Source organism: Artemia sp. Qi Xiang Cuo, chromosome 4, assembly GCF_049724085.1.
Source record: "Artemia sp. Qi Xiang Cuo chromosome 4, ASM4972408v1, whole genome shotgun sequence".
In the NCBI taxonomy this organism is placed as follows: Eukaryota; Metazoa; Arthropoda; class Branchiopoda; order Anostraca; family Artemiidae; genus Artemia; species Artemia sp. Qi Xiang Cuo.
In genome coordinates this window covers 57,734,138-57,761,648 of record NC_142797.1, presented here as the reverse complement: position 1 = coordinate 57,761,648, position 27,511 = coordinate 57,734,138, and the positions used below count along the sequence as shown (strand labels likewise).

At 35.6% G+C, this 27,511-nt stretch overlaps 1 protein-coding gene across 1 annotated transcript in view; it reads right to left on the bottom strand.

The window, feature by feature from the left end:
- LOC148953274 (potassium voltage-gated channel subfamily KQT member 1-like) overlaps positions 1-27,511 on the bottom strand; it is a 271,309-nt gene that overhangs the window by 79,093 nt on the left and 164,705 nt on the right. The window contains exons 4-7 of the mRNA XM_089087598.1: positions 26,876-26,986; positions 22,948-23,154; positions 6,524-6,668; positions 3,738-3,834 (exon numbers count right to left, since the gene is read on the bottom strand). Of these exons, the coding sequence (XP_088943724.1) occupies positions 3,738-3,834; positions 6,524-6,668; positions 22,948-23,154; positions 26,876-26,986 (560 nt within the window). The remainder of the gene's footprint in view (positions 1-3,737; positions 3,835-6,523; positions 6,669-22,947; positions 23,155-26,875; positions 26,987-27,511) is intronic.

Below are 27,511 nucleotides of genomic sequence, written 5' to 3'. Positions count from 1 at the left end.
CCTTTAAATTTCCAATCGAATGAGCCTTTTTTTAAGTTTCTGCGACAATGCTTTCTATAAAAATCTTATATGCCCCCAGGGCACAACTTAAAACCCTTGCCCTGAGGGCTGTGGGGGTGTGTCCTCCTCAAAAACATAATTTCTATCTGGAAAATCAACTACGCTGAACAAAATGACTATCTCAAAATTTTGATTGGATGTGTTTGGGAAATGGTGGGCGTGGAAGGGGTGTTAGTTGCCTTCAAATCACTTTCGACTATTAAAAAGGGCAAAAGCCACTTCAATTTCCAATCGAATGAGCCCTTTTCGAAGTTTCTACGACAACTCCTTCGATACAAAGTGCCCTGGTCTACAGAAAAAAAAACAAAAACAATTCATTGTGCCAACATCGTTCTTTACTTAGGCAGCGCTATTGCGCTGCCTATGATAAGGCATTAAGTGTAGGTTTTACTTCGCATCTTTTTTTAACTTTCCCTTCAGAAATTTGTTATTTTGTCACACAAAGAGTCCAAGGGGTATATTATTTTTTGTATCTTGGAGGAATTGTAGATAAAAAATTCAATTATTTATGAGATATTGCCCTAATGCAAATTTTAGTAAACTGTAGGATATTATAGGTATTTAAAGCGTGTAGTTAATATTATATACGGAAATTTGTTGTGTTATTATTGCATTTTTTGTGCCACTATGCTGCAAACAATTTTGACTTTTCTTAAGTAAGTATACTTTAATAATTTTTGCTGCTTGGAGTTGAAATGAAAATTTCATCATTGGAGTTACTATGGCCGAAAAAGCTATACAGCATAACTACAGTCTCCCACCTTGAACAACAAGGAAAATTGCTTTTTTGCACGGGAAGCATAGAATTGTATTATTTTTTTTTCTCTCTCTCTCTTCGCTGCTGGCAGGGGACTAGAAAATGTACACCTATTTTAAAACAAATTCCCATAAAGAGGAATCAAACATGTGTAACCAGCGGGAAAAACATAAGCTTTTAATCATTAGACAACCACGAACTGTTCGACAATGTTTTTTTTTATAATTTAAGCTTTTCCCAATCACTTGTTAATTAATTTCATAACTACATAGGCCTGCCATAATAAAATGAAGAAACGAAGACCAAAAACGGGGTTTTTAGGCCAAACGAAAATACTGCAAAAAAACACACAAGCAGATAAAGGCAATACTGTTGTTGTATTGGATCCAGATGATTATGACAAACAAGTCAGGGAAATGTTACATGATTCTAACACACATGAACAATTAGCTACCAATCCCACAGGACAATTTGTCGAGCTTTCTGATCTAAAAAGAAAAGGTGAGATCACAGATTAATTGTAAAAAAGGTTTTATCCACGTGGGTGCACGTTTTCTCGTTTTTATGGTATTCCTAAAGTTCATATGCTCCTATTCCACTTCGACCAAATGTTTCCTCATTTAATTCTCCTACAGCAAAGGTAGGGAAATTCTTGTCAGTTGTATTTCACCCACTAATTCAGGCTAAAAAATCCTATATTAAAATTTCCCCTGACTTAGTTTCTAAAGTAAAGCAAGTTTCATTTAAACCAAATACAAGAATTGTCAGTTTTGATACGGATTCAATGTATACCAATTGTGATCCCCAAAAGGCTCAACTCATTTTTGAGCATAAACTTAATTCTAGCCCATCTATATCAGAAAAATCTAAACTATCAAATCAGACAATTCTTTCACTTACAACCCTTGGCAAGATAACTTCTTTTTATATCCATTATAGAGGCATTTTTAATAGACAGAAATAAGGGCTTCCAATGGGCGCCCCCTTTCACCAATAGAAGCTAACATCTTCATAGTTAATCTTGAAGAAAGGGCTATTTTACATAGTGTTCATAAAACTGAAATTTTGCGTTCGTTTTAAAGATGATACTTTTTATTCGTAGGAGGACGGTGAGGAATCCCTGGGGTGTTTCCTTCACTTGCTTAGGTTCTTGGATCCAAAACTCAAATTTACTCAAGAATCAGAGGTAGATATGCGTCTTCCTTTCTTGGAAGTCCTGGTGCACCATAATGACACATGTTTTGAGTTTGGGATCTATAGAAAACCTAAACATAGCGACCGTTACTTAAATTATTCCTTTAATCATTCTCCTGAGGCGAAAAGAGGAGTGGTCACTTCCCTAGTTGATAGGCCGTTGCAGGATTCTTCACAACGTTCCCTGGATTCAGAGCTCGACCACCTTAGAGATGTATTTGGGAATTGTTATCCAATTAGTTTAGTAGATTTTGTGATTGAAAAACGGATTAAAAAGCTATCAAATGGTGGCACAGTAAACACAATAAAAATTTTCGTTTTGATTTGTGTTTTAGACCATATTTCCAAAAATCTAAGGAAAAATAACATTTGCACTTATTATAGACCCAGTAAAACCATCAGTTACCAAATTTATCAAGCTAAAGACCCTAACCCGAAAGGCGAAAACTCCGGTGTTTACAGAGTTTCATGCTCTTGTGGTCTTTAGTACATCGGAAGGACTGATAAACGACTTACGGATAAATTAACTCAGCACTCTACTTCAATTGATAATACCTTTATAAAGTGAAAAAAAAAATTTGACTCTCCCCTTGCAGAACACATTTATGATCACCCGGGCCATACTATTTTATATAACCAATCTAGCTTAATTTCGTACGACAAAGGTATTGTTCAGCACTACAGAGAGGCTGTTGAGATTTATAACTACCAACATTTAGGTCTATCTTTGAACAGAGATACCGGTAATTTAAAAATAAATGACTCATTTTTCAGTTTGCTCAAAAGAGAAGCCAATACCTTAGTAATCCCTGAAATAAACCTTGAACCACCTTCACATTCACATAATCAAACGCATCATCAACCACAAGGATATCAAAGTTTATCGGCAAGGAATGCAATTATTAAAATCCAAAATCAAATGACATAATTCTCCAACTTATTTAATTGCTGGTTCGTTTGTTGTGAGTGAATGAATTTTTTCTTTTATTTGCCATTTTTTCGCTAGTATCCGTCGATGGCAATTCAGATTTTTTTTGGATTTTGTGCAAATCGCTGATATTGGCGAATGACTCACTTTACGGTTGTTAGGTATTTGGTTTTAATTCTTTTAATTTTGGCTTTTATTGAATTTTATCCAACTTATAATTTTTTTTTTTCATTGGGTTTTATTGGTTTTGTTTTTTTCACATTGACTTTCCACGTTTGGTTTCGGTTTTTTCTTTGTTTTTTTTGGAATTTTCCTTAGATATATATTTAAGGAAATATTTTTTTTTTCGCACTGAAAAAGAGAGGCGGTTTTCCTTTCGAAATACTGGCTTTGTTTGTTTTTGCAGTAGTTTCATTTGGCCGTAAGAATCCCATTTTTGATCGTTTTTTCTTCTTTATATTACCTGTTTATGACGTATTAGAAATTTATAACAATAAGATAGAACATAACACTCGATGTGCCTTTCTTATGCTCTTTTGAAATGTAGATCTATAACAATATCACGTTGATTTGATAAAGAGCTTTGGATTGGGCCATTAGATATCTTTACAATGTTTCAGTTGCCTACTAGTTCTGCTAGTCAGCAGATGATTTATGAAAATTATTAAGGAAACTGGGAGAGGGAGTATACAAGAGACGATGGTACTTGGGGGAGGCGTCACTGTCCACCAACTCTCAGCTAATGCGTATACTAAGGTAAAATGCAATATCTTATTTGAGAGCTTGGCAAACACTTACACTTTAACTCTTGGTTCTTCCATATCCAAATCCATGTCATCGGAAGCACCTTCGTTTAGGCTTGAAGCATGGCTGGCCATTGGAAACTCGTCTGGATCTGAAGTGAGAAAAATAGTGTCTTAAAATTTCAGAGTTGGGACTTACATTTGATCTTGTATTCAAAACCGGCGAAAAGAAAGAGCATAATTGTGCTGAACAAAGCTTTTAATCTGTGAAATTTTGCTTTTTTTTAATCAAAAATGAAACTTTTACTATCAATTGCTTTCTTTAACCGTTTCTTCGTTTCATATATCTGCTACAGTAAATGCATAATACGAAATATACATTTTTATTGTAACACAAGGTGCACTAAAATATGCCTAAAGTACATTGTGAAAAAAATAATGTTACAGAAATAAGAATACAGAAAATGCTCTGATTTTTAGATGATAAATACGTTAAAAGTTTCTCAATTATTAATTAGTTTTGCAAACGAAAATGTAGACCAATAATAAAGTTCGGAACAATTGGTAATAAAATCCAAAAGCAAATCAAACATAAAACAATTGAAAATATTATTAATGAATAAATGATAAAGCAATAAACAGAATTCAAAATGAAGAATAAAGTCTAGACGACAATGATCAGAAGTTACCACAAGCAAGAAGTATGCTTAAGCCCCTCACAAATCCCCATATAGAATTGAGTGTAGTTGACACTCGGTTCAAAACTAAATGGATTATTCTTGAAATTATCAGTCTTTTGTTTAACATTTTTTTGATTTATCAATGAGTTTCTCATACTTTTCATAAAATAGAACTCAAAGAAAAAAAAAACTTTCATTCTGAGATAATAAAAGAAAATTGATCCTAGAATAAATGTAATGTTTGTAAAGTTTTGTGATAAATTTGTATCCAATTATATATTCTGTATCCTATATGTGTTCAATGTTTCAATATTAGCTTCAAATTTGTAACTAACAACTCTAGCAATCCTTAAATACCAGTTTTGGTGAGGCTAATCCATTTTTAAACATTGTTCAAAATACATTTTATTTTGGAAATCTACACTGCACTGTTGGCCTCATACTTGTAATCAACAAAAGCAAAGCTCTTAAATACCAATTTTGGTGGAAATCAAACACCGTTTGTGGAATACACATTGCAGCTAGATCTGATTCAAAACCATTATACTATGATGTTGATGATTGTAAATGATTAGCATATAATCATGTATGACTCGATCATATAGGAAGCATCCTAGTAAATAGAGAAGGATACCTAATTTACATCTATAAAGTTTGGGATGGGACATGGTGTTGGATAGGATGCGGACCTGAGAGTCCCTCTTTGGGTTCTTCAGTCATACATTATTGAAAACCTTTGCAAATCTGCTTTAAGCAAGATGTAACATCCAACAATTTATGAATTGTTTTACGAATTTGTGTTGAATGTGGATACATATGTTGCAATATTAGCCTCGTATTTAAAACCAGAAAGATCTGAGATACTTAAATACAATCTTTGGTGGACATCAACAACCATTTGCGAAATATGTACTTGTGTGTTATATTTTAGGATAGCTATATTGTGATCCAATTTGTTTTATTTATATAACGATTAACATTCACTAAATAAACCTTAAATAACCACAAGTTGAAAGGAGTACAACGTGTTAATGCGTGCGAAGTTAGCACTAGTGGGCTAAGAATTTTAATAAAGTGTAATATTATTAGTCTTAACCCTTGTCTTCATTATGGCTTCTCAAGCGTAGCTGCCTCTGCTCTTTGGCTTTTCTGGCAAATCAAGTGTCCATTGTTGCCTTTTAGGGCTTAAAAGGCAAATATGGCACATTGGAGGTGTTTTTTATTTTTTAAGTCAGATCACGTGAACAAAAACCTGTTTTCGCTCGGCCGACTTCGCCTAAGAAACTATAATAAACATAGGACTTTAGGTCTATAATCAATAACCTAAGAAGTCCCTCAATACCAACTTTGGTGTAATTAAAGTTCCGTTACAAAAATGTGTAAACAGTATCTTAATTTAGGACTGAAGCCATCCTTTAGGACTTTCATTTAGGTTATCCTACCTCTTTATAAGTAACCTTTAATAGTTCAGATGCATTCCCTGAATACCTGATGAATGATATTGAACCAAAAGAGGTACGGAATCATGATATACTGGAGACAGGGAAGGTGTGTTAGATCGAGTATGAGCGGCAGATCACATCGGGCCCTCCGGTCATTACCTTAGTGCTTAGATCCTTCTCTGCCAACAGAAGCAACTGTTACATTGGCAAGGAGTCTCCAGTGTTGATAGAATCCTGCTGGCGCCAGTTAATCTTCCCACTCAGGTTGCAGAAACGTGACGTCTGTGTTGCCGGGTTTTTCTGTTGCAGGTGAGTCAAAATATACGGATCATTCTGATAATAAATGTGCAAAGTACATAACTTGTGAAATTTGTGCTTACGTGTTCTTGTACGCAGGAGCAGTTAAGCAGTGACATATTGCTCTTTGCTATTTCAACGCTATTCCATCGACTTCTTTCTTCTTCGTGCTAGTTAAGACTTCGCAGGGTAAGTGGCGATAACTATACGTGGCAGTTCATATTAGTCAACTAAGCAGACCTTACTTCATTAAAAACTGTTCTTAATTTATAATTATAAAGCATATGCTCAACCATCTGACTTCTTATCTATCAAAATGTAGCTGCTAACGAAAAATAAAAGAAGTAAGATCAATTAAAATAAAGAGCATCATATATAAGGAAAAAAACATTCTCAAAAAATAAATATATTAAAAAACTTACGGTGTTTAGACTCGCCATCAAAATAACAATGCTCACTAACTGAAACTCTTCTGGCCAAGTTTGAACAGTCTTGAGGATAAAATGAAGCAAAGTCAAATCTACTCCTAGATTTCCGTCTTCTAATAACGCTTCCTCGCTTGGAGCTCTGAAGGAATAAGATTTGTTAATTAATAGAAGCCATTGTGGAACGTAGTATGTAAGTTTAAAAGGGTAGTTTAAAGACCAAAATTGAACGTAAAATGTAGAAAATACTCCCATTAACATTAAATTCAAAACGTAAGAACCCTTCTCATAGATTCTTCGGGGAACTCTAGACACCGAAGCCATTTTAGTCCTTTAGAAGTAACTTTAGCTAGTATTTAAACTATCTCAACAAATTAGTTAGTATGAGACTCATTTGATTGCAAAACAAGAAGACCATACACAACCCCCATCAAAGACCAAAACTTACACGGATTTTCAATTCATCAGAATAATAATCTCCTTCTCCATCAACCAAGAATTCTGTAGAAAATTTATTCCTAAAAATTTATTGCGCAAAACCGCAGTTCATAGAGAACTTTGTTGGAATATTAAAAGTTTGTCCAACATACAAAAAACAATCCAAAATTTCTATTTTAAAGCATAAAGGTTGAAAATCTTTACATACATTCCTGATATCAACCAATAATTAAACTATGCTAAGTCAAAATGCCCAAAAATTTACTTAAAAATCTTTCCGAAAAATAAGTTTTGGAAAAAAAGTAAAGAGCAATATTAACACCTAAGACGAGCAGAAATAAATCCCTGTAATAAATAAACATAAAATGAACATAAATTATTATTGATAAATAAATGAAATCTAAAACGAACGAAATTAAAGTAAATAATCACATCAAATATAAATATAACATATGCTAGTATAGATGAATAAATAAATCCTAAAACGAACAAAAATTAAAATGAATAATTAAGTCAAATATAAGACGAGCAGAAATTACCCCAAATAGGTGTAGGGCTACCCCTTAATAAGTGATCTAAAGACCAGGGTGTTGCTTCTACTAAACTGAAAACGATTTGTGTTTGGCAATGTGTTTTATTTGCCATAATATGAATAACAACAATAAAAAATAATACAACAAGTCAAATCAAGGTATACAAACAATTGTGATAATACAACAAGTCAAATCAAGGTAAACAAATAACGGTGGGGCTACTCCCCATGCCTCTCAATCATTCTAAACGGCTTGAGTTGCCTAACATTTATGTTTTATTATAAACGATATATATTTCCAGCTGTGGGCTTTTGATTTGTGAAAACATCGACAAAATAAAGAAAATTAGTAGAATAAACGAGATTACTTGAAAGAACTAATTAAAGTAAAGTGTTGGTTTAATATATGATGATATAAACTTATTTTAAGTCTCAGCTATTTTTATTTTTCAATATTATAATAATAAATGAGAAAATGTCGCACTATAAAAGAGAAAGTGTCCTTTAAAAAAATTAATCTAAAGTGATGGTAAGAATTTCTTTTTATTCTATTACATCGATTTTTTCCCTGGAAAATTGACTAATTTCTTGATTTTATTTAGTTTTATTAAATAAAAGCCCTGTTCAAAACCTTTTTCCTTCAATAAAGTGCGAAAAAATAATTTCAAAAAAAAAACATTTCAAAGTATAGGCGTATAGTTTTTTGTAAATTAGAAATCACACTACAGCCTCTGTGGAGCTTTGAAGGGATTGGCAGCTCGACTATTATTTGTGATATTACTTTTCAATTCAAACCTGAATGTTTTTTCGTTTTGATTTGATTTGTTTTAATTTTGTTTTGAATTCCATTTATTATTTGATATAAATATTTGTTAATTTGAAATTCGACTTATTATTCGACTTTGTCTTTACTAGTATCGTGTTTTAATATCGCCTTTTGAAAAAAAAAATTTTTCAACCATTTTTTTCAACTTAATAACGACTAACCAATAATTACTTAAGTACATCACCGAATGCTCGTGAGTTTGAAGAGGTATAGTGCATTTCATTTTTAGGGGGGGGCAAATACCACTCCTTTTGCTTTTACAATCAAACAGACAGAATATTCTTGCTCCACACTCTGATTTCAACAAGGGGTAACGCTCCCATCAGTTTTCCTGAAGACTCTGATTTCAATATGCGAAACACTCCCGTATTTTTTTTCCCGTCAATTCTTAAAACAAATATAAACTTAACTTATTTTGAATTTGACCTCTATGCTGCAAAATCAATCAAATGTCAGATGTCAAATCTGAGATGTCAGATTTATAACACACAAGCTCAAAACTGTACGATATAAACTGCTATTGATGTCAGACGCAATATAGGACACATGTGCTTAACGGGTTTGGATTCCTGGACGTCCAAATTAAAATGCTAGCATCAAAATCGTAATAGGCCAACTTAGAAACTCTCAAATACCAATTTTGAAGAAAATGAAACACCATTATTTCGTAAAACTTATTCGTGACTTCCTTTGATTGCAAACTTCTATATTGCAAAAACAACCTCAGTTTTGTAATCAGCTAGCTCCGTAAGTCTTAACCACCAACTCTGGGTGAAGCCAAAGATTATTTTGTTATAGATTTTCTTAACTTCTGTTTAGTTTTACTTATGTATTTCAATGATGGCTTTGTATTATAATTGGAAAGTTCAGAAAGCGTTAAACACCATACAGGCATATGTGGAAATCAACTACTTGATATGTGGAATTCACTATTTGTGAAATATGTACTCAGTATCTTGTTATTTCAGGCTTTGATTTTGGAATTAAATAAAAAAAACAGTTTTTTTTAACTGAAAGTAAGGAGCAACATTAAAAATTAAAACGAACAGAAATTATTCCGTATATGAAAGGGGCTGTCCCTTCCTAAACGCCCCGCTCTTTACGCTAAAATTTGACTCTTTCTCACAACTCTGCTTAGAAAACAATAAAAAACTTTTGCGTAAAGAGTTGGGTTTGAGGAGGGGACAGCCCCTTTCATATACGGAATAATTTCTGTTCGTTTTAAGTTTTAATGTCGCTCCTTACTTTCCGTTAAAAAACTTGTTTTTTTTTTTATTTAGTTTCTGAACGTTTTTGAAATAGTGCAAGTTCTGAATTTGGTTCACCGTAAAAGAATAATTAAAACAAAATTTCCATATTAATTTTACTTTTTCTTAACTAATAATAACCTTATAATAACCTAAATTTGATTTTTCTTCCAGTTGTGTAAGAATGACTGCTGAATAGCAAAGGCTGTTTAATTAGAATAATAACCTCTTTTAAAAGTTAAAAAAGAAACTTTAGCGTAAGAGCGAGCTATTGAGGAGAGGGTACCCATCTCTTATACGTAATTAAATAGAAAAAACAAGTTTTTTCAACTAAATGTAAGGAGCAACATTAAAACTTATAACAGACAGAATTCATTACGTACATGAGGGGGTTCGCCCCCTAGTCAATGCCTCGCTCTTTACGCTAAAGTTTGAGTTTTGTTCCAATCACAAACTCCTGAATCACAAAGGTCGTTTAATTAGAATAGATAGCTCTTTTGAAAGTACTAAAAAAAACTTAAGTGTAAAGAGCGAGGTATTGAATAGGGGGAGAACCCCCTCATATATGTAATAATTTTGGTTCGTTTTAAGTTTTAATGTTGCTCCTTACTTTCACTTTAAAAAACTTTAAAGATTTTTTAAAATTTAACTTCTGATCGTTTTTTAAATACTGCTGGGAAATCCGGCGCCCCTTCATAGAAATGTCCCTTACCCCATGGAAGCATCCTCCATAGAAAGATCCTCCCATTTAACTCCCTTCTCCGAAACCCCCCCCCCCCCCGCCACCAGAAAAAGTCCCTACTGAAAACGTCTGTATACTTCCCAATAACCAATACTATATGTAAACAATGGGCAAAGTTCATAACTTGCAGCTTTTCCCCAGAAATTATGGGGGATTAAGTCAACCTCAAAGACATATTTATTAAATTTTCGACTACGCTGAACACAATGCTTATCTCAAAATTTTGATTGGGTTACTTCGGGGAAAAAATGAGCGTGGAAGGGGACCTAGTTGCCCTCCAGTTTTTTTGGTCACTTAGAAAGGGCACTAGAGCTTTTGATTTCCATTCGAATAAGCCCTCTCGCAATATTTTACGACGACTGGGTCCATATGATCACCCCTGGGAAGAAAAAAAAAACAAGTATTGACGAGGGGGCGAACTTCCTCATATACGCAATATGAGCGGGTACGCTTCCTCGTCAATACTTGGCTCTTTACACTAAAGTTCAAATCACAAAGGCCGTTTAATTAGAATAAATAGCTCTTTTGAAATTACTAAAAATACTTTAGAATAAAGAGTAGGGTATTGAAGAAGGGAAGTACTCTTTCACGCGCGCCATAGTTTCTGTTCATTTCGATTTTTAATGTTGCTCCTTACTTTCAGGTGAAAAAACTTGTTTTTTATTTAATTTCTGATTGTGTTTTAAATAATTTTGGGAAATTCAGCACCCCCTTCATGGAAATTCTCTTCCTCCATGAAAGGCTCGTAATTTTTAATGGGTTGATATTGACTTTATTAAACTTATATATTTAAAATCAGCATAAAAATTCGATTCTTTAGATGTATCTATTTGTATCAAAATTGTCTTTTTTAGAGTTTCGGTTACTATTGAGCCGTATCGCTCCTTACTTACAGTTCACTACTACGAACTGTTTGATATTAAAGTCACATTTGTAAAAAGTTAGATCAGATACTGTTCAATTCCAACTATAGAAGCTATCAAACAAAATTTGTGAAGCGCGTGAGATCAAACACAATTTTTGGAGCGTGATCATAGGCAGCGCAATAGCGCTGCCTAAGTAAATAACGATGTTGGCACAATGTATTTTTTGTTTGTTTTTGTTTTAGACTCACTTCGTATCGAAGGAGTTGTATTAGAAACTTAAAAAATAGCTCATTCGATTGGAATTTGACAGGACTTGGGCACTTTTCAATTGTCGAAAGTGATTTAGGGGCTACTAACCCCCCTCCCATAGCCACCATTTTCCCAGACATATCCAATCAATATTTTGAGATAGCCATTTTGTTCAACGTAGTTAAAAGGTCCGGAACTTAGGTCGTCGAGGATGACAATCCCCCCCCCCCTACATCTCTCAGGATAAAGGTTGTAAATTATGCCTTGGGGGCATTATTGTTGTACCAGATTAGATTGTAGTGAAAACAATTAGTAATTGAGGTGGTAAGAGTCGACTAGCCAGTGCAAAAGTGACTCTGTTTCGAAATACAAATAGAACAGTTTATTTTGAGCCCAAAACGATTCCTCTGGGAAGCCAGAAATCCAGCAGTGTCGATCAAATTCCATTAAGAAGATATTTGCTGCCAACTATAGCCAGAAGTTCAGTAAGTGGTAAAGAAAGCATTCCAGGCCACTAATTGTAAAGCCATCCGTGGGTGTTAGCCGTGCCCCGAAGTAAACGGCAAAAGCGGAATGCACGATTAGCCTTTGCGTGGATATATATTAAAGGCTATGTAAGGTACGTGATATTTTTATTTTAAGTAGAACCTAATAATAATAATGCTGAAAATGGAAGAACTACTAGCCGAAATGCAAAAGATGAGAGGTGAGGTAACGGAGAAGTTGCAGCGAATTGAAAATGCCGTTGCCAGCGCTGAATCTGTACGGAGGGAATGGGCTACGTTCGAGAAGAAACAAGATAAAAAAGTCAGTGCTTTGGAAACTATAGTTCAGGAACTCTCGTTCATGTTGAAAAAGTTTGAATTTGAATCTAAGAAAAATAACTTGGTGTTATACGAATTCAACCCAGGAGTAAGGGGTCGTTCGCTAAAGTATGACTTATTACAGTCTTTTGGTAGGGTTATGCCCAGTTTACACATTCGCTGGAGTGACATTAAAGAGAAATTTAGAATGAAAACTCGTTGCAGAGAAGTCTCACCAGTCCTAATTAGATCCACAACTAAAGATATTCTCGACTCACTCCTACGGATATATCAACATCTGAGAGAATACGGGCTAAAAGTGGCCTCTGATCATACCACGGCTGAAAGGAAAGCGAGAAACAAGTTGAGATCGACTCTATAACACTCTAAAACTGAAGGTAGATCCGATGCATTCCTACGGGGGATGAAATTACAAATTGGAGACCAAACATTTTCCTTCGAACATGAATCTCAGGGAGGGATCGAAACTGCCTGAAATTTCAACGCGACAAGAATTAAGGTGGCCGATGAGGAAAGTGATAGGATTACAGATGTTGACACAGAATCGGTTATGAGTGATGTATCCGATACTACGGTCATAGACAGCAATGCGACAGAGACGCCGGTTAGAATGTCTCAAGGGTTAGGGGATTCGGAAGTTAGACCGTTACGGGTTCAAAAAAGACTGGCAGAGAGAAAACCGGAAGATACAAATCGTCAACCCAGCACTAGAGTGGGAAGAGGGAGTATGAGTGGATTGGGAAGAAGAGTCTGAGAAGGACGGACGAGAAGCAGAGGCTTGCCGAGAGGAAACGAACCTAGTAGGTTTATTCTTGATCCGGTAATTACGGAATAGGATTTTGAGGGCCATAGTGCAATGATTTTGAAAATATTTTTCTGGAATATTCAGGGATTTAGTGATCAGAAACTAAGTGATTTATGTAGGTCATATGAGTGGGATATTATAGGTGAGACATGGAGAAGTTCTTGTATTTGCATTCAAGGGTTTATATGTGAGTGCACTTGTGGAAAACCATTGAGGAATGGCAGAGTGTTTGGAGGAGTTGCTGTTTTATGCAGAGAAAGTCGTTTTCACTCGGTTTTGAGATGAAAAAGTGAGTCTGAGAATATTGTGTGGTTAAAGGTAAAAATGAATGAATTAAATCTAGTTATAGGAGCTGTTTATATACCACCACAGAATAGTTCGGAGATGAGAAAATATGTATAATATGTGTAATATGATGAGATAATATGTATATTTTATAATAGTATCAAAAGAGATGAGAAAATATGTTGAATTGTATGGTGATAGCTATTGATTCTTACAGGTGACTTTAACGTGTATACTGGGATTTCAGATGGTGAATTTGAGGAAGTTGGAGATAACTGGAGGAGCAATGTATCACAGGGTCTTGCTGAATCCCCTTGGTATTATGCTGATTTAAAAATTAGTAAGCAACAGAGTAAGGACCAGAACCATACAAGGAATACATGGTGATCGAACCTTTTAGATTTTTGTGTGAAAGAAAAAATGGTAATTGTAAATGGTAGACTGGGAGAAGATGAAGAAGTGGGGAATTTTACTTGTTTATCTGGGTCACCAAGTGTGGTAGATTATTTTTTGGTTGGGTTGAATCTGTGGCCAATGTGTTACAATGTTAGAGTGATGGGTTGCGTAGTGTCGGACCACTTCCCAATTGCTATTAATCTAACTCTTCCTGGGCCCCAGAGGTCTATATGCGAGATAAAGGTTCGGAGTTTGCAAAGAGAAGGGGAGATAAGTAGATTTACAAAGAATGACCTTTGTATTAGAAAATCGATAAAAATAGTTAAAGAGACAGAAGAGATGGTCAACCAAGGGATAATAAGAGGTAGTACTCAGGAGCTAATAGAAGAGTGTGAGGAATTTTGTAAAATTGGTAAGCTGGAAGAGAGTCTAAAGCGACTGAACAAGGTAGTGTATGATATTTGCGTAGGAGCAGGAGAAAGTGATAAAATTGAGGTTAGGAATTCAGAGGAGAGGGAATTGGATATGGAACGTAAAAAGTTAAAAGCTAGGCCACAAGAAGCGTTAGATGTAGTCAGGTTCCAGAAACCTTATATTATGGTTCCTGTTCCAGAAACCATAATTTATTGGCATACCGAAGAATTAGGAGAGGGTATAAGAAAGTAGTAAGAAAGTGTAAGAAGATGACAGAAGAAGAAGATATTAAGGAGATAGAGCAGGCATTAAAGGATAAGGATAGCAAAGTTTTTTGGAAGAAGGTTTCAAGTTCTACCAGAAGGGAGAAAAGCAAAGATATCCCTCCTCCCCCCCCCCGCAGACACCTGGTCGAGTGAATTAAAGAGGCAGGAGACAACGGAAAATGAGTGTGTAATTGAAGATAATTGGAAGAAGAGTATCAAAGATCAAGTTTATGGCCCTATGAAGGAAGAAGATGATGCTTTGATCGAGCCAGTTAGGGTAGAAGAAACATGGAAAAGCTTAAAAGAGATGAAGGAATGTTCAGCACCTGGTCCTGACGGTATTCCAGCAGTTCTATGGAAGTATAGTAGAAGCGTAACATTGTATATTATTACTTTGATATTTACAGCAGTTCTTCGATCTGGAATTTGGCCTAGTGAGTGGAGCCTGGCAGTAGGAGTGCCGATTTTTAAGAAAGGGAATAGGAAACTACATGAAAATTATAGATGTTTACATTTGGGTAACGCACTAGGAAAGCTAATAGCGAAGGTATTAGATAACAGACTTAGAAATTGGCTCCACAAAACTGAAAGGCTAGCCGCGGAGCAGTCAGGATTCAGAGAGGGACATAGTACAATTGATCAGATTTTTGCATTAAAGTTTTTAGTTGATAAGTTTATAAATAAGAAGGGAGGTAAATTGTATGTAGCTTTTTTGGATTTAAAAGGGGCATTTGATAATGTAAAGAGGGAACTGTTAATGAAGGATTGTATAAATATTGGCCTGCCATACCCATTTGTAAGAATCTTAATAAGTATGTATGAAGCTACAAAGTTTGTTATTAGGGTAGCAGAAATTTTCAGATGTAATTTGTTCTAGAAAGGGTGTTAAACAAGGATGCCCCCTGTCTCCGCGGCTATTTTCGATGTTTATTAATGATTTGCCGGATTTTCTTAGGAAGCAATGATTTTGCCGGATTTCTAATGGTGTCATTAGATGTCTGTGAACTATGCATGCTGATGTTCGCAGATGACCTGGCACTAGTGGCAAAGTCTAGAGAGGATTTACAGTTCTTGTTGGATAGAACTAAGGATTATATAGATAGGAAACAACTAAGCCTTAATGCAAAGAAATCGGTACTTATGGTTTTTAGAAAAGGGGGTAAGATTACTAGTAGGGAAAGAGTAAAATGGGAGGGACTAGATTTAGAATGTAGGGATGAGATTACGTATTTAGGACGTAAGTATTCATCAAATGGTAAGTTTGGAAAGCAGCTGAAGCTAAGTATTGCTAAAGGAAAGTCCTGCGCCTATGCTGTGACTGCTAGCCAACTGGCAAACATACAGAACCTGAAGATACATCAGCAGATATTTCAGGTAAAGATTGAATCGGCTATGCATTATGGATCTGAAGTTTGGGGATACATAGGTGGTGAGACGATGGAGTATATTCAGCTACAGTATTTTAAGAGAGTTTTAGGTCAACATTTTTCAACGAATAGTTTAGTATTGAGAGGAGATCTAGGTTTGTTTTCTTTTAGAAGTGATTCGCTAAAAGGGATGATAAGATTATGGGAGAAAATCCTGAGTATGCCCAGAGTAAGGATAACAAAAGCAGCATATTTAGAAGCTCTGAGGATCCCAAAGAGTGATACGTGGCCATCTCAAATAAATAAGATATTGGATGATTGTGGATTTTCAGAGCTATGGAATGGTGGGCGAGGGATTGGATTAAAGGAAGAGGCAGTTGCAAGTAGGGTCAGGGAAAGGTTAAGGGACCATGAAATCCAGATGTGGCATGCACGAGTGAATGAGACCCGGTCACTGGAGTTATATGCAAAGGCTAAGGAGCAGTGGAGAGAAGAGTTGTATTTTAAGGCGGGGCTTCAAAAGAGGCAACAAAATTTGATTATTTGTGTTAGCTCAGATGGGTTACCACTAGGTGAGGGAAGGAAGTATCTAGGAGGGGTTAGGCAAGCTTCTGATCCTTACTTCTGTCCCATGTGCTGGAAAGAGGAAGATCTGGTTCATTTTGTGGGGAAGTGTAGGGAATTAATAGATTTAAGGAAAGAATTGTTTAGGGTTGAGGTATGGGAGAGAGATAATAAATTTACTAGCAAGCAAAGATATTGGAGGTATAAAGAGATTTGGAAGGTTCCTGACAATGGGTATAGAGCATAGAGAAAAGTTCTTTGAAGATTAGAAGTGAGGGTAATATTTCACTAGCCTAGATTATACTTTTGTGTCAATCTATGTTTGTATGAAAGTGTCTTTGTTTTTGTGACCAGGGCCCTTTGGGCTTTTGTGTCAATAAATTCTATTCTATTCTATAAGGTTTCTACAGAAAGTGTTGTCGTAGAAAATTTACAAAGGATGGAAATTGAGAGGGCTAGTGCCCGCATTAATAGTCGAAAGTGATTGGAGGGCGAGTGCTCTCCCCACGCCCATCTTTCCCCCAAACACTTCAGATCAATAATTTGATATAGCCATTTTGATCAACCTAGTTGAAAGGTCCAAAAATTATGTATTTGAGGATACACAGAGCCCCCCCCCCATAGCCCTCAGGGCAAATGTTTTAAGTTACGCCCTTGGGGCATATAAGGTTTTATAGAAAGTGTTGTCGTAGAAACTTCAAAAAGGGCTAATTCGATTGGAAATTGAGAGGGCTATTGTCCTTTTTAATGGTCGAAAGTGATCGGAGGGTGAATGTCCCTCCCCTCCCCCCAGGCCCATCATTATCCAAACAGTTCCGATCAACATTTTGATCTAGCCATTTTGTTCAACGTATTTGAAAGGTCCAGAAATTATGTCTTTGAGGATAACAAATCTTCCCAGCTCTCAGGGCAAGGGTTGTAAGTTATGCCCTTGGGGCATATAAGGTTTTTATTGAAAGCGTTGTCGTAGAAGCTTCAAAAAGGGCTCATTCCATTGGAAATTGACAGGATTAGTGCCCTTCTTATTAGTCGAAGGTGCCCCCAGAGCCTGGAGGCAAGGGTTGTAAGCTATGCCCAGGGGGTATTTAAGGTTTTTATGGAAGGGATGGTTGTATAAACTTTAGAGGAGGCTCATCTGGTTAAAAATTAGAAGTTAGAATTTTCTTTTAAGAGTCAAAAGTGATAGACGGCAGCGAGACCCCCTCCCCCCCCGAATAACCCTCTTCACCAGACGGATCTGATTAAAATTGTGAGATGGTGATTTTACTTGAAACAGTCCAAAGAACATGTAACAATGCCTCTAGGGTTGACATAACCCCCCAGTGTCCTGGGGATAGGGTTGTAAGTCATGCCTTGGGGTCATATAAGGTTTTCATGGAATGGATGGTCGCATAAACTCCAGATGGGCTCATTTGATTCAAAATTGAAAGTTATAGTGCCCTTTTTAAGAGTCAAAAGTGATTTGAGAGCAACAATTACCCCCCCCCCACGCTCATCATTTGCCTTAGGACATCCAATCAAAATTTGGAGATAGCAACTTTGTTCATTGTAGTTGAAGAGTCTGGAAATTATGTCTTTGAGGCAGACACCCCCGCCCTCACAGCTTTCAGGGCAAGGTTGTAAGTTATGCCCCGGGGGCATATAATGTTTTTATAGAAAGGGTGGTTGTATGTACTTCGGAGGAGACTCATTGGATTGGTAATCTAAATTTCTAGGGCTCTTTTTAAGAGTCAAAGTGATCAGGAGGCAGCTACCTCTCCCCCCCCCTCCCCCACAGATCGTATTTTCCCGAAATACATCGAATAAAAAATTTGGGGATAGTCATTTTTTTCAAAATAGTCCAAAGATCATGAAAAAATGACTTTGGGATTCATACAAACCACCAGAGTATAGGGCCGAGGGTTGTAAGTTATGCCACTGGGCATTTAAGGTTATTATGGATGGGATGGTTGTTTAACTTTAGAAGAGACTTATTTGGTTGAAAATTGGAAGTTCTAGTTCCTTCTTAAGCGTCGAGAGGTATGGAGGGCATGTAGCCCCCTTGAGAACCCCTCTTTTCACCAAACGCATCTGATTGAAATTATGAGATAGTGATTTTGTTCAAAATAGTCCAAAGAACATATAATAATGCCTCTAGGATTGACACAACCCCCCAGCACCCTGGGGATAGGGTTGTAAGTTATACCATAAGAAGATATAAGATTTTTATAAAATTGACGGTCGTATAAACTTCAGATGGGGCTTACTTGATTTAAAATTGGAAGTTATAGTGCTCTTTTTAAGAGTCAAAGTGATCTGAGAGCAACCAGCCCCTCCCCCTCCACGCTCATCATTTCCCTTATACCTCCAATCAAAATTTGCAGATGAAAATTTTGCTCATCGTAGTTGAAGGTTTCGAAAATTATGTTTGTGAGGAATACAACCCCCTCCCCACTATAGCTCTCAGGGCAAGGGGTTTAAGTTATGTCCGGGGGGCATATAAGGTCCTTATAGAAAGGGTGGTCGTATATGCTTTGGAGGGGATTGGTAATCAGAAGGTCTAGTGCCCTTTTTAAGAGTCAAAGTGCTGAGAGCGCAGCTACTCCTCCCCCCAACACACACACAAACAAGTCGTGTTTTCCCGAAATGCATCCAATAGATATTTTGAGACAGCTCTTTTATTCGAAATAGTCCAAAGATCATATAACAAGGCTTATAAGGTTGACATAAACCACCAAAGCCTGAGGGCGAGAGTTCTGAGCTATGCCCCTAGGGCATTTAAGGTTTTTATGGAAGGGATGGTTGTACAAACTCTAGAAGTGGCTCATTAGGTTGAAAGCTGGAAGTTTTAGTTCCCCTTTAAGAGTCAAAAGTGATGGAGGTCAAGTAGTTCCCCCTCCAACTACCCCTATTGTCACCAAATGTATCTGATTTAAATTGTGTAATGGCAATTTTGTTTAAAATAGTCCAAAGAACATACAACAATTCCTCCAGGGTTGGCACAACCCACCAGAGCTCAGGGGATGGACTTTAAGTTATGCCATGGGGGTATATAATGTTTTTATGAGATGGGTGGTCGTATCAAATTCAGATGGATCTTATTTAATTTTAAATTGGTTGTTATAGTGCCCTTTTTAAGAGTCAAAGTGATTTGAGAGACCCCCCCCCCCACACGCCCATCATTTCCCATAACAAACATCCAAACAAAGTTTTGAGACATCCTTTTTGTTAGAATTGTTGAAAGGTTCAGTAACTATAGGTTTGGGGATCTCACCCCCAAAGCCTCAGGGCAAGGGCTGCAATTTATGCAGTGTGTTCATTGTTTACGTATAGTATATGCCAAAAGGTATGCATGTTTGATTTCTGCTTTCAAAAAACAAAACAAAAAAACAAAGGGCATTAAGATGAGTCTTTAAAAAAATGTTGAGGGAAGTATTGAATTAAATCATAACATGTTATGTGTATATGGGTGGTCAAAAGGGTGTAACTCAGAAATGACTGAGTATATTAATTTGGAATTTTCAGGAAATGATAAAAGGAGATGATCAATTGACCAAAAAGGCAATATTTGCACGCTCCTACTACTACAACTACTGCTGGTCCTTCTACTGCCACAAGTACTATTACTACTACCCCTACTATCACTGAAACTACTGCTTCTGTAGCGAGAACTCCTAAGCTTGAGGATATGGAAAAAATATCTGAGGCAACATTGAGGGGAAAGCTGGACTAAATTGAAACATACTATGCGTATGCAGATTGCTGATACGGGTATGTCAGAAATATTTATGAAACGCCTTATCGCATCAAGAAAAAACTACAGGGACATCATGAATGGGATTTTCAGGTGACCATAATTTACAGTGGCGTTGTTTGGGAGGGGCAAGAAGGGCAGCTGCCCCTCCAATAATTTAGAGAAAAATATGATATAGCCCATGCCCTTGACTCTCTGGATGTGGACCCCTTTTGCCCCCAAAATAAAAATACTGGAGCTACGCCTCTGATAATTGATATGGCAAGATCTTGTTTTGAAGGTCTGTATTAACATTAATTTGTTCTCATGTATTATCTACTAATATTAAGCTGTGGTAGATTTTGTCAAATTCATCACACAGATAATCAAACTTTTATTCTAAGATTCTATCTTTTCTAGTTAACCAACAAAAGTAAGCCTTAAAATCTTTATTCTGATTGGCCAATCGCAAAATCCCCGATTGAAATTTAAAGAATGCCCAAGTCAGGAAATTAATTAAAAAAAACTTTATCCACAAAATAAGTTTTTTCAAAGAAAAGCAAAGAACTACATTAAACCAAAAATGAACAAAATAAAACAAAATAATCTATCACGCGTAAAACTACCACAAATCAGCATCGATAAATAAATGAAATTCTACACGAACAGAAATTACAATAAATAGCCCAGTCAAACTCAAAGAGAGCAGAAATTAACTTTAGCAGGGCTCAAAACCTCTATGGCTTCCCAAGGTCAAAACTATGAACTGAGTCTTCTTTTTGCAATGGACTGTTCCTATAATTAGTCAGAAATCCAGAGGTATATATTTCCTGTCCGCGTTTTTACAAAATTTCTGCTGCGTACTTACCGTCTTTTGATTTTCACACCGAAATAATGTTCTTAATTATGAGGAAAGTAAAAGTCTTGATCTTTGATTTTCTAATAGTTTTATTATTAACTTATTAGAAATACATGACGCTTGAGGAAATGGTCAGTCTATTTTCTTTGTGAAGTATAGATTGTTGAAAACTTTTTTTTTAAATGTTCTGTTAAGAAGAGAATCTCTTAATGCGTTCCTTTTCTTGACACAAAAAAAACAACAAATTTATAAGAAAGGATCTATTGGTCCATTGACTGGATTATCAATTGCCTGATGAGTAATTCGGAAACTATTTATTTTTTTTTTTTTCACAATTTCTACTTTTAAAATTTCCCATGGGGATTCGATTCTTTTCAGTTATATTGCCAAAGAAATAGGAATTGTTTCTATGTTAAATATGAAAATAAAGAAATAAGACTATAAGAGAACTAGGACAGAAAATCCTAAAAAAAAAAAAATAGAAACAGAGAATTAAAGGGAAATACTGAAAAATTTTAATAATCATGAATTTTTTGAAGGAGAAAAGGGAGGACATAAGTTCTCGGAACGCAACCTAAACCACCCCCACAAGAGCTAATATAGGTTTTACGGACCTGTCTCCTCGATTTTGTTTCATCCACTCCTATTTGAGTATGAAAACAGTCATAGTTAAAACATCAAGTGTAGCAAATGGTAGATTTAACGTTTTTCTCGAAAGATTACCCAGCGTATAAGCAAAATATTGCAGCTTTTACAGCATATAGACAAGAGTCTTTAGGAGGAAGATTTTAGGGTAGAAGATTGAAAAAAGGATCATAAACAATTATTTACCATAAAGATTTTCTAAATGACAGTCAACAAATATATCTACTACTACTGAAACTAAAAACTCACCGCAGTACCAAGCCGCCTGACGCCAACGCAGCTACACACGCTCCTCCTCCATCCCAGTCTGTTCAAAGCCTCCCTCTTTACACCCTCTCAGGATTTCCAATTCTCTTCAAATCTTTCTTTGCGAAATCCTCCCATCCTAACCGCGGACAACCTGCTTTCCGTTTAGCCCTAGACGGTTGGCCGAAAAGGATGATCTTTGGCAATCTGTCATCCTTGATCCTTAGAACGTGCCCTAACCATCTCATCCTTTCTGTTATTATAGTCCTATTAAGCGGGATTGAACCACACTTTTCATACAGCCTACTGTTGGAAATACGGTCAGTCAGCCGGGTCCCCAGAAAAATCCGTAGGTAATTTCTCTGGAAAATATCTAGAAAATCTTCATCAGCTTTTCAGAGCACCCATGTTTCAGGGCCATATTTGAACACCGTCATCACTGTAGCTTCCAATATTCTAATGTTGGCTTGGAGACTTATCTTTCTATTACTTCAAACTTTTCTTAACAGTTAAAAAAAACCTTGAGCCTTGGTTATTTTACTCTCAACATCTTCACTACTCCCACCGTCTGTACTAATAATACCACCTGATCATTCTGTTCGTTACCCAATGTCACCTTTTCATCTTCACTTATTCCTAGTCTTAATTACTTAGTCTTCTTAACATTAATTTTCAAACCTATTTTAGCACCCTGAACTCGCACAACCTCTAAAAGATCATTTATTTTGCTCAAACTTTCATCTAAGATGCTTATATCATCAGCATAATCTAGGTCCAGGAGAGTTTTTCCTCCTCATTTGATTTCGTGGTCTACCATTGCCATCCCTGTGATCCTTAAGACAAAGTCCATCGGAATGATACACATAAAGGAAGATAGAACACAATCCTGCTTAACTCCTGAATTAATACGAAACCAGCTGCTAACCTCACTTCCTGCCTTAACCACAGATATTTTTATCACAAACATGAGAACAGGGCATAGAGCTAGACTTCCCCTTCTTTTTAGCCCAAAAACGTTTAGAAACCCTTTTTAAAGTGTGGTGTTTGATTAGCCACAAATTTAAAAGCACTGAAAAGAATTTTTGTCCAATTTTAAACTTAAACCTTGATTTTAAGAATTGAGATCTGAAAATTCTACCTTTGCACTGAGTGGCGGCCCTTGGTCATCTGAAGAAGATTCAACCTCATGTATCTTCCAAGTTGCAGTAGAATTAAACGAATTGTCAGCTGCAAAGCACCGCCAAAGTGATTGTATCAGCTGGGCGGCAGCGGGAATTTGCCTATTAAAATGTTTCTGTCGCTGTTTCTGTTGTACCTTCAAGGCAAACCCGGATCCCAAAATGCCCTGGGAAAAAAAAGGATGATTTAAGGAGCAAGTCAAAAATTATTTGTAACAGGTCCAGCTCGCTTGTTGAGACGGGGCTCTTACAAAAAAGGAGATTCTTATATATTTCTTATAAAGTGAACAACAAATAATCTTTGTGTTTATATGTAACGAAATTTGCAGCTGCTAGATGTGTTTATCTGATTATTAAAAAGATTATTTTCTATTTGCTCGGCATTGTACTGAATCAGAAATTCTGCTAAAGTTTTATATAAAAAAACACCTGTTTTTGAATTTGTCATTTTCTGGAAGTCCAAAAATAACCTACATCGTTGACCCTTTCTTTGAAATAAAAGATATCATTTATGATATCCGTTTTATATATTTAATAATATTAAAAAAAAAATTCCGAAAAAACAGTTTTTCAAAGAAATGTAAAGGGACAGAATAAAACCTAAAATAAGCAGAATTAAACTCATATAATAATTCAAGCATAAAAGGAATAAATATTACCATACAAAACGAACAGAAAATAAAAATAATAATTAGATCAAACACAAAGATAACATATACTATAGCAGATAAATGCATGAATCCTCGAATGAACAAAAATAAAGTTGAGTAATCAGGTAGACTTAAAACAAACAGAAATCACAATGAATTAGAGCATAATTAGCGCTCGTTAAACTTTTCAAAGGCCAGAGTGTCGTTGGCAAGTTGCTGAAAACGACTTGTATTTGGAGCAATGTCATTTTTATTTGCCAAAACATCAACAACACCGCAAAACCAAAATGATGCCATATGGCTAATCAAGGTTTGAATATTTGAAATGTCATAACCAAGATCAGTGCTACCCCCTCTCTCAAAAGCCTATCTCTTGAATATCATTAGTTTTTTTTCTAAATAAAAAAGATACGGTATGGATCCTGGACAGTGTAATTTCCACTTGCCAAAACATCGATAAAAAACAAAGAAGCAAAATAATGACAGCATTTAAGATTATTTCAAACATAAATATGCTAATTCCTGGGACTCTAAACATATTTTTATTTTTCAATATCTTGATTGTAAAAGAGAAACTGTTTAAAATATATTTTTGTTTTCGTACATTAGGTTCCCCTTGTCCAAAGGCAATACCACTCAAAGTGATAAACTAAAAAGAAATAAAAAGCTTATTCGCTCCTTGAAGGAGCCCCATGACCTTCCCATCACACAAAAAAGTGTTTCTCCTGGCCCCTGGGAACGGTCCTTGGAAGTATTGATCAAATCAGACACCCAAGATCAAAATTCTCTCCTTTTACCACTATAAACCAATCTGCAAACAACTGGCAATTTGCGTAATTGTGGCCCTTGACCCAGGTGGTAGGGCTCAGGTCCCTCCAAAGCCATATCTATTGGACCTTTTGATAATTTTGGACAAAATGGTAATTGTAAAGCTTTTGACCTGATACCACGGGAATTACATAAAAATTGCGCTAGAAAGAGGTTTGTTGACCTCCAATCACTTAAAATATTGAACAAATCCTAGAATTCTGAATTTCGGATCAAACGAACCCCCCTATGAAGTTTTTAAGACAACTCTTTTAAAATAAAGTAGTCATGAAAAGAACACTTTTTTTTATTAGAGGTAACGCTAGAACACTGTCTCTCATCAGTGTTTATTTGTGGCACTCTATTTATCATAAAGAGCCCTTTTGAAGAAGTTCATTCTATGCAAGAAACGTAAAAAAAGTTAAGAAGGAGATTCAACTCTCTCAGTTCCGCATTATGAAATAGATTTTGCTAAAAAGAATGTTGCAAAATCTTACTTATAAAATATTTATTACAAAAATTTATGTCAAAACAGTCTTAAGAAGTGAAAAAGCACGAAATACTAAATCTGATGAAGCTATAGAATGGTTCTTGAGGATTATAGTAAGCGAAAAAAAAAGAAAAATGGAGCGATCAAAGCAGGGAAGAATAATCAAAATTTAAACAGGTACAAGCATTTTATTTTATTTAGAAATTCTAGCCCATGATTTATGCATTTGTTTTAAATAGTGATTTTTTATTTTTATCTGCAGCAATGTCTACAGACTATTGGCATTACTGAAGTAATGCAAATAGTTTGAACTTGTATTTATTTTGGCTCAACTGTCTGTTTTTTATCTTTTGTTTTGATTTCATTTGACTTGCGGGAATTTACCCTTATTAAGTAGTAGAATATTCATATCTCTTATACAATATTTTCATATAGAAACAAAAAAAGCTAACCTAACTGTATAGTTTCACCTCAAATCAAAAATAGTCAAAGTGCCAATAAGTCTTTGAGGGCACCGTTATCAGGAAAGGACTTCATCACAATTTTAACCTAAGAGTAATAATCTGGCTTATTTGCCCGTAATATAAGTCGTTTTTGGAGGAGAAAGCCTGTATGCGCCAATTATTCTTTTAATTTTTTTCGTTTCTTTCGCAGTAGAAATTTTAAACAGTTTAGGACGCAATAGCTACTGTACTTTGAAGACCAAAATGATAAGATCCATACAGCAATTTTGTCAAACAGTCAATCATTTTTGTTCCAGGTATGTGAGCATACACTTTCATAGTCCTTTTTGTCTTTTGGCTATTTAGTGTATATGCCACAAAGACCAATGACCCAGCTTCAATTAATAATTGACAGGCTCAAAACAGGTAGCATTAAAAGTTATCCCAACAGAAAATATGTAGTGCCGGTAGTCACGTAGAAGCATCGGGCGTTCCAGAGGTCGTAGGGCCTCTGAACAATTTTCTTTGGTAGAAGCTTATAGATGCTGCGAAGAGGTGTTAGTAATTGGATGCGGCTGACTGAAATCTCAGTAAAAGTAAGACAGTTGCCGATATTAATTTCATCATTAATTTCATCAATTGAAGGCAAAATCATGTAGGCTACATAAAATGAAGGTCTTATTTGTCGCCTATCTCCAATCACTATCCAAGGTGACATCGTTGGTCCCAACCCACAAAATATGCTAACTGACCTCTTGTTCATGTTATCTATTATTTTTGATTCACTTCGAAGTTCATCAGATGGCGTTCCTTAATATTGGCGTTTCTTTGTCTCTTTTCATTGTCTCTCCTTCTTGTGGCGTTTTCTCCTGGTCTTCAAACGTGTGGATTAACAAAAGTATGTGTTGATTCTGCCGGTGCTCGGCGAGTAGTCAAAATAAAATTTGGCAGTTTGACAGATTTGATTTCTGCATACTATTAAAGCATGTTTATAATCATGATTTATCCTCGCTCAATAAAAGTTGAGTATTATGTCCCTCACCCTGTTGAGGAAAGTGCATAGTTAACTCTAGAAGCAGCCAGTATAGCTTATTTATAAAAACAGCTAACTTAACTTTATGCGAAACAACTAAACTTTGCCCAATATGGATTCAAATTTTCAAAAGCTGTTTTTTTATTGCACATTCATTGTTTTTTTTTTTTTTTTTTTTTTTTTTTTTTTTTTTTTTTTTTTTTTTTAATGGTTTATAGAGAATAGATTCTTTCTACACTGTCTGATCCCATGGGTACACTTTTGACGTATAACGACCACTCCTAGACCCAAAAAAATATGCAATAATAAAATTATTGTTAGCTTGAATGATATAAGTTTATTCTGTTTCATATTTAAGCAACAAAAAAATACTAAGCCTTTCTAGTCGTTATAAAACATCGATTTCTGCGTACTAAACTAATTAAAAATACTACGTAAAAATCATAATCAAAATTTGAAACTTACTGCTGGCAATGCAAAAAATGATATTGCAAAGACGGAAAAACCGGAAGCAATTATTTTTCCTATCCAAGTTTTTGGAATAACGTCGCCATACCCGATTGTCGTGACTGTTATCTATGGGAAAAAAGAAAAATGAAACTTTTAGAGACAAGAAGTTAAAATTAACATATTAAAATGGGGTTTTCGATGTCTACCAATAAAAAAAAGTATTAACTTGTAGGTTGGGTCTTCTCAAAATATTGAAGGAGACATGTCCTTGTTGTTAAGCATTGATTTTGACGTTATTTTCTGTTTTTCTTTATTTTGTTGGCATATGTGCCTCATTGTGTTTTTTTTTTTTTTTTTTAAGGGGGAAGGAATAAATAAATATGTAAATAGTCAAGTACTATGTATGGTATAGTATATTACCATATATTGTGCGTTGTTATATACTGCATATATATAAGGTAAAGAAGGTAAAGAATACGGCATTGAACTTTAGTCCCTACCGGTGGTGCTGATCTCTGTTTCATGCCCCTTCAGCCAGGAAGTGTAATGGGGGTTTGGGGGCCAGCTGTCCTCCACTTCTTGTTTACCTTTCCCAGAACTATTAGGGATAATATTCAAACTCTAGCGCCTAGAGACTACACCTTGAAGTTG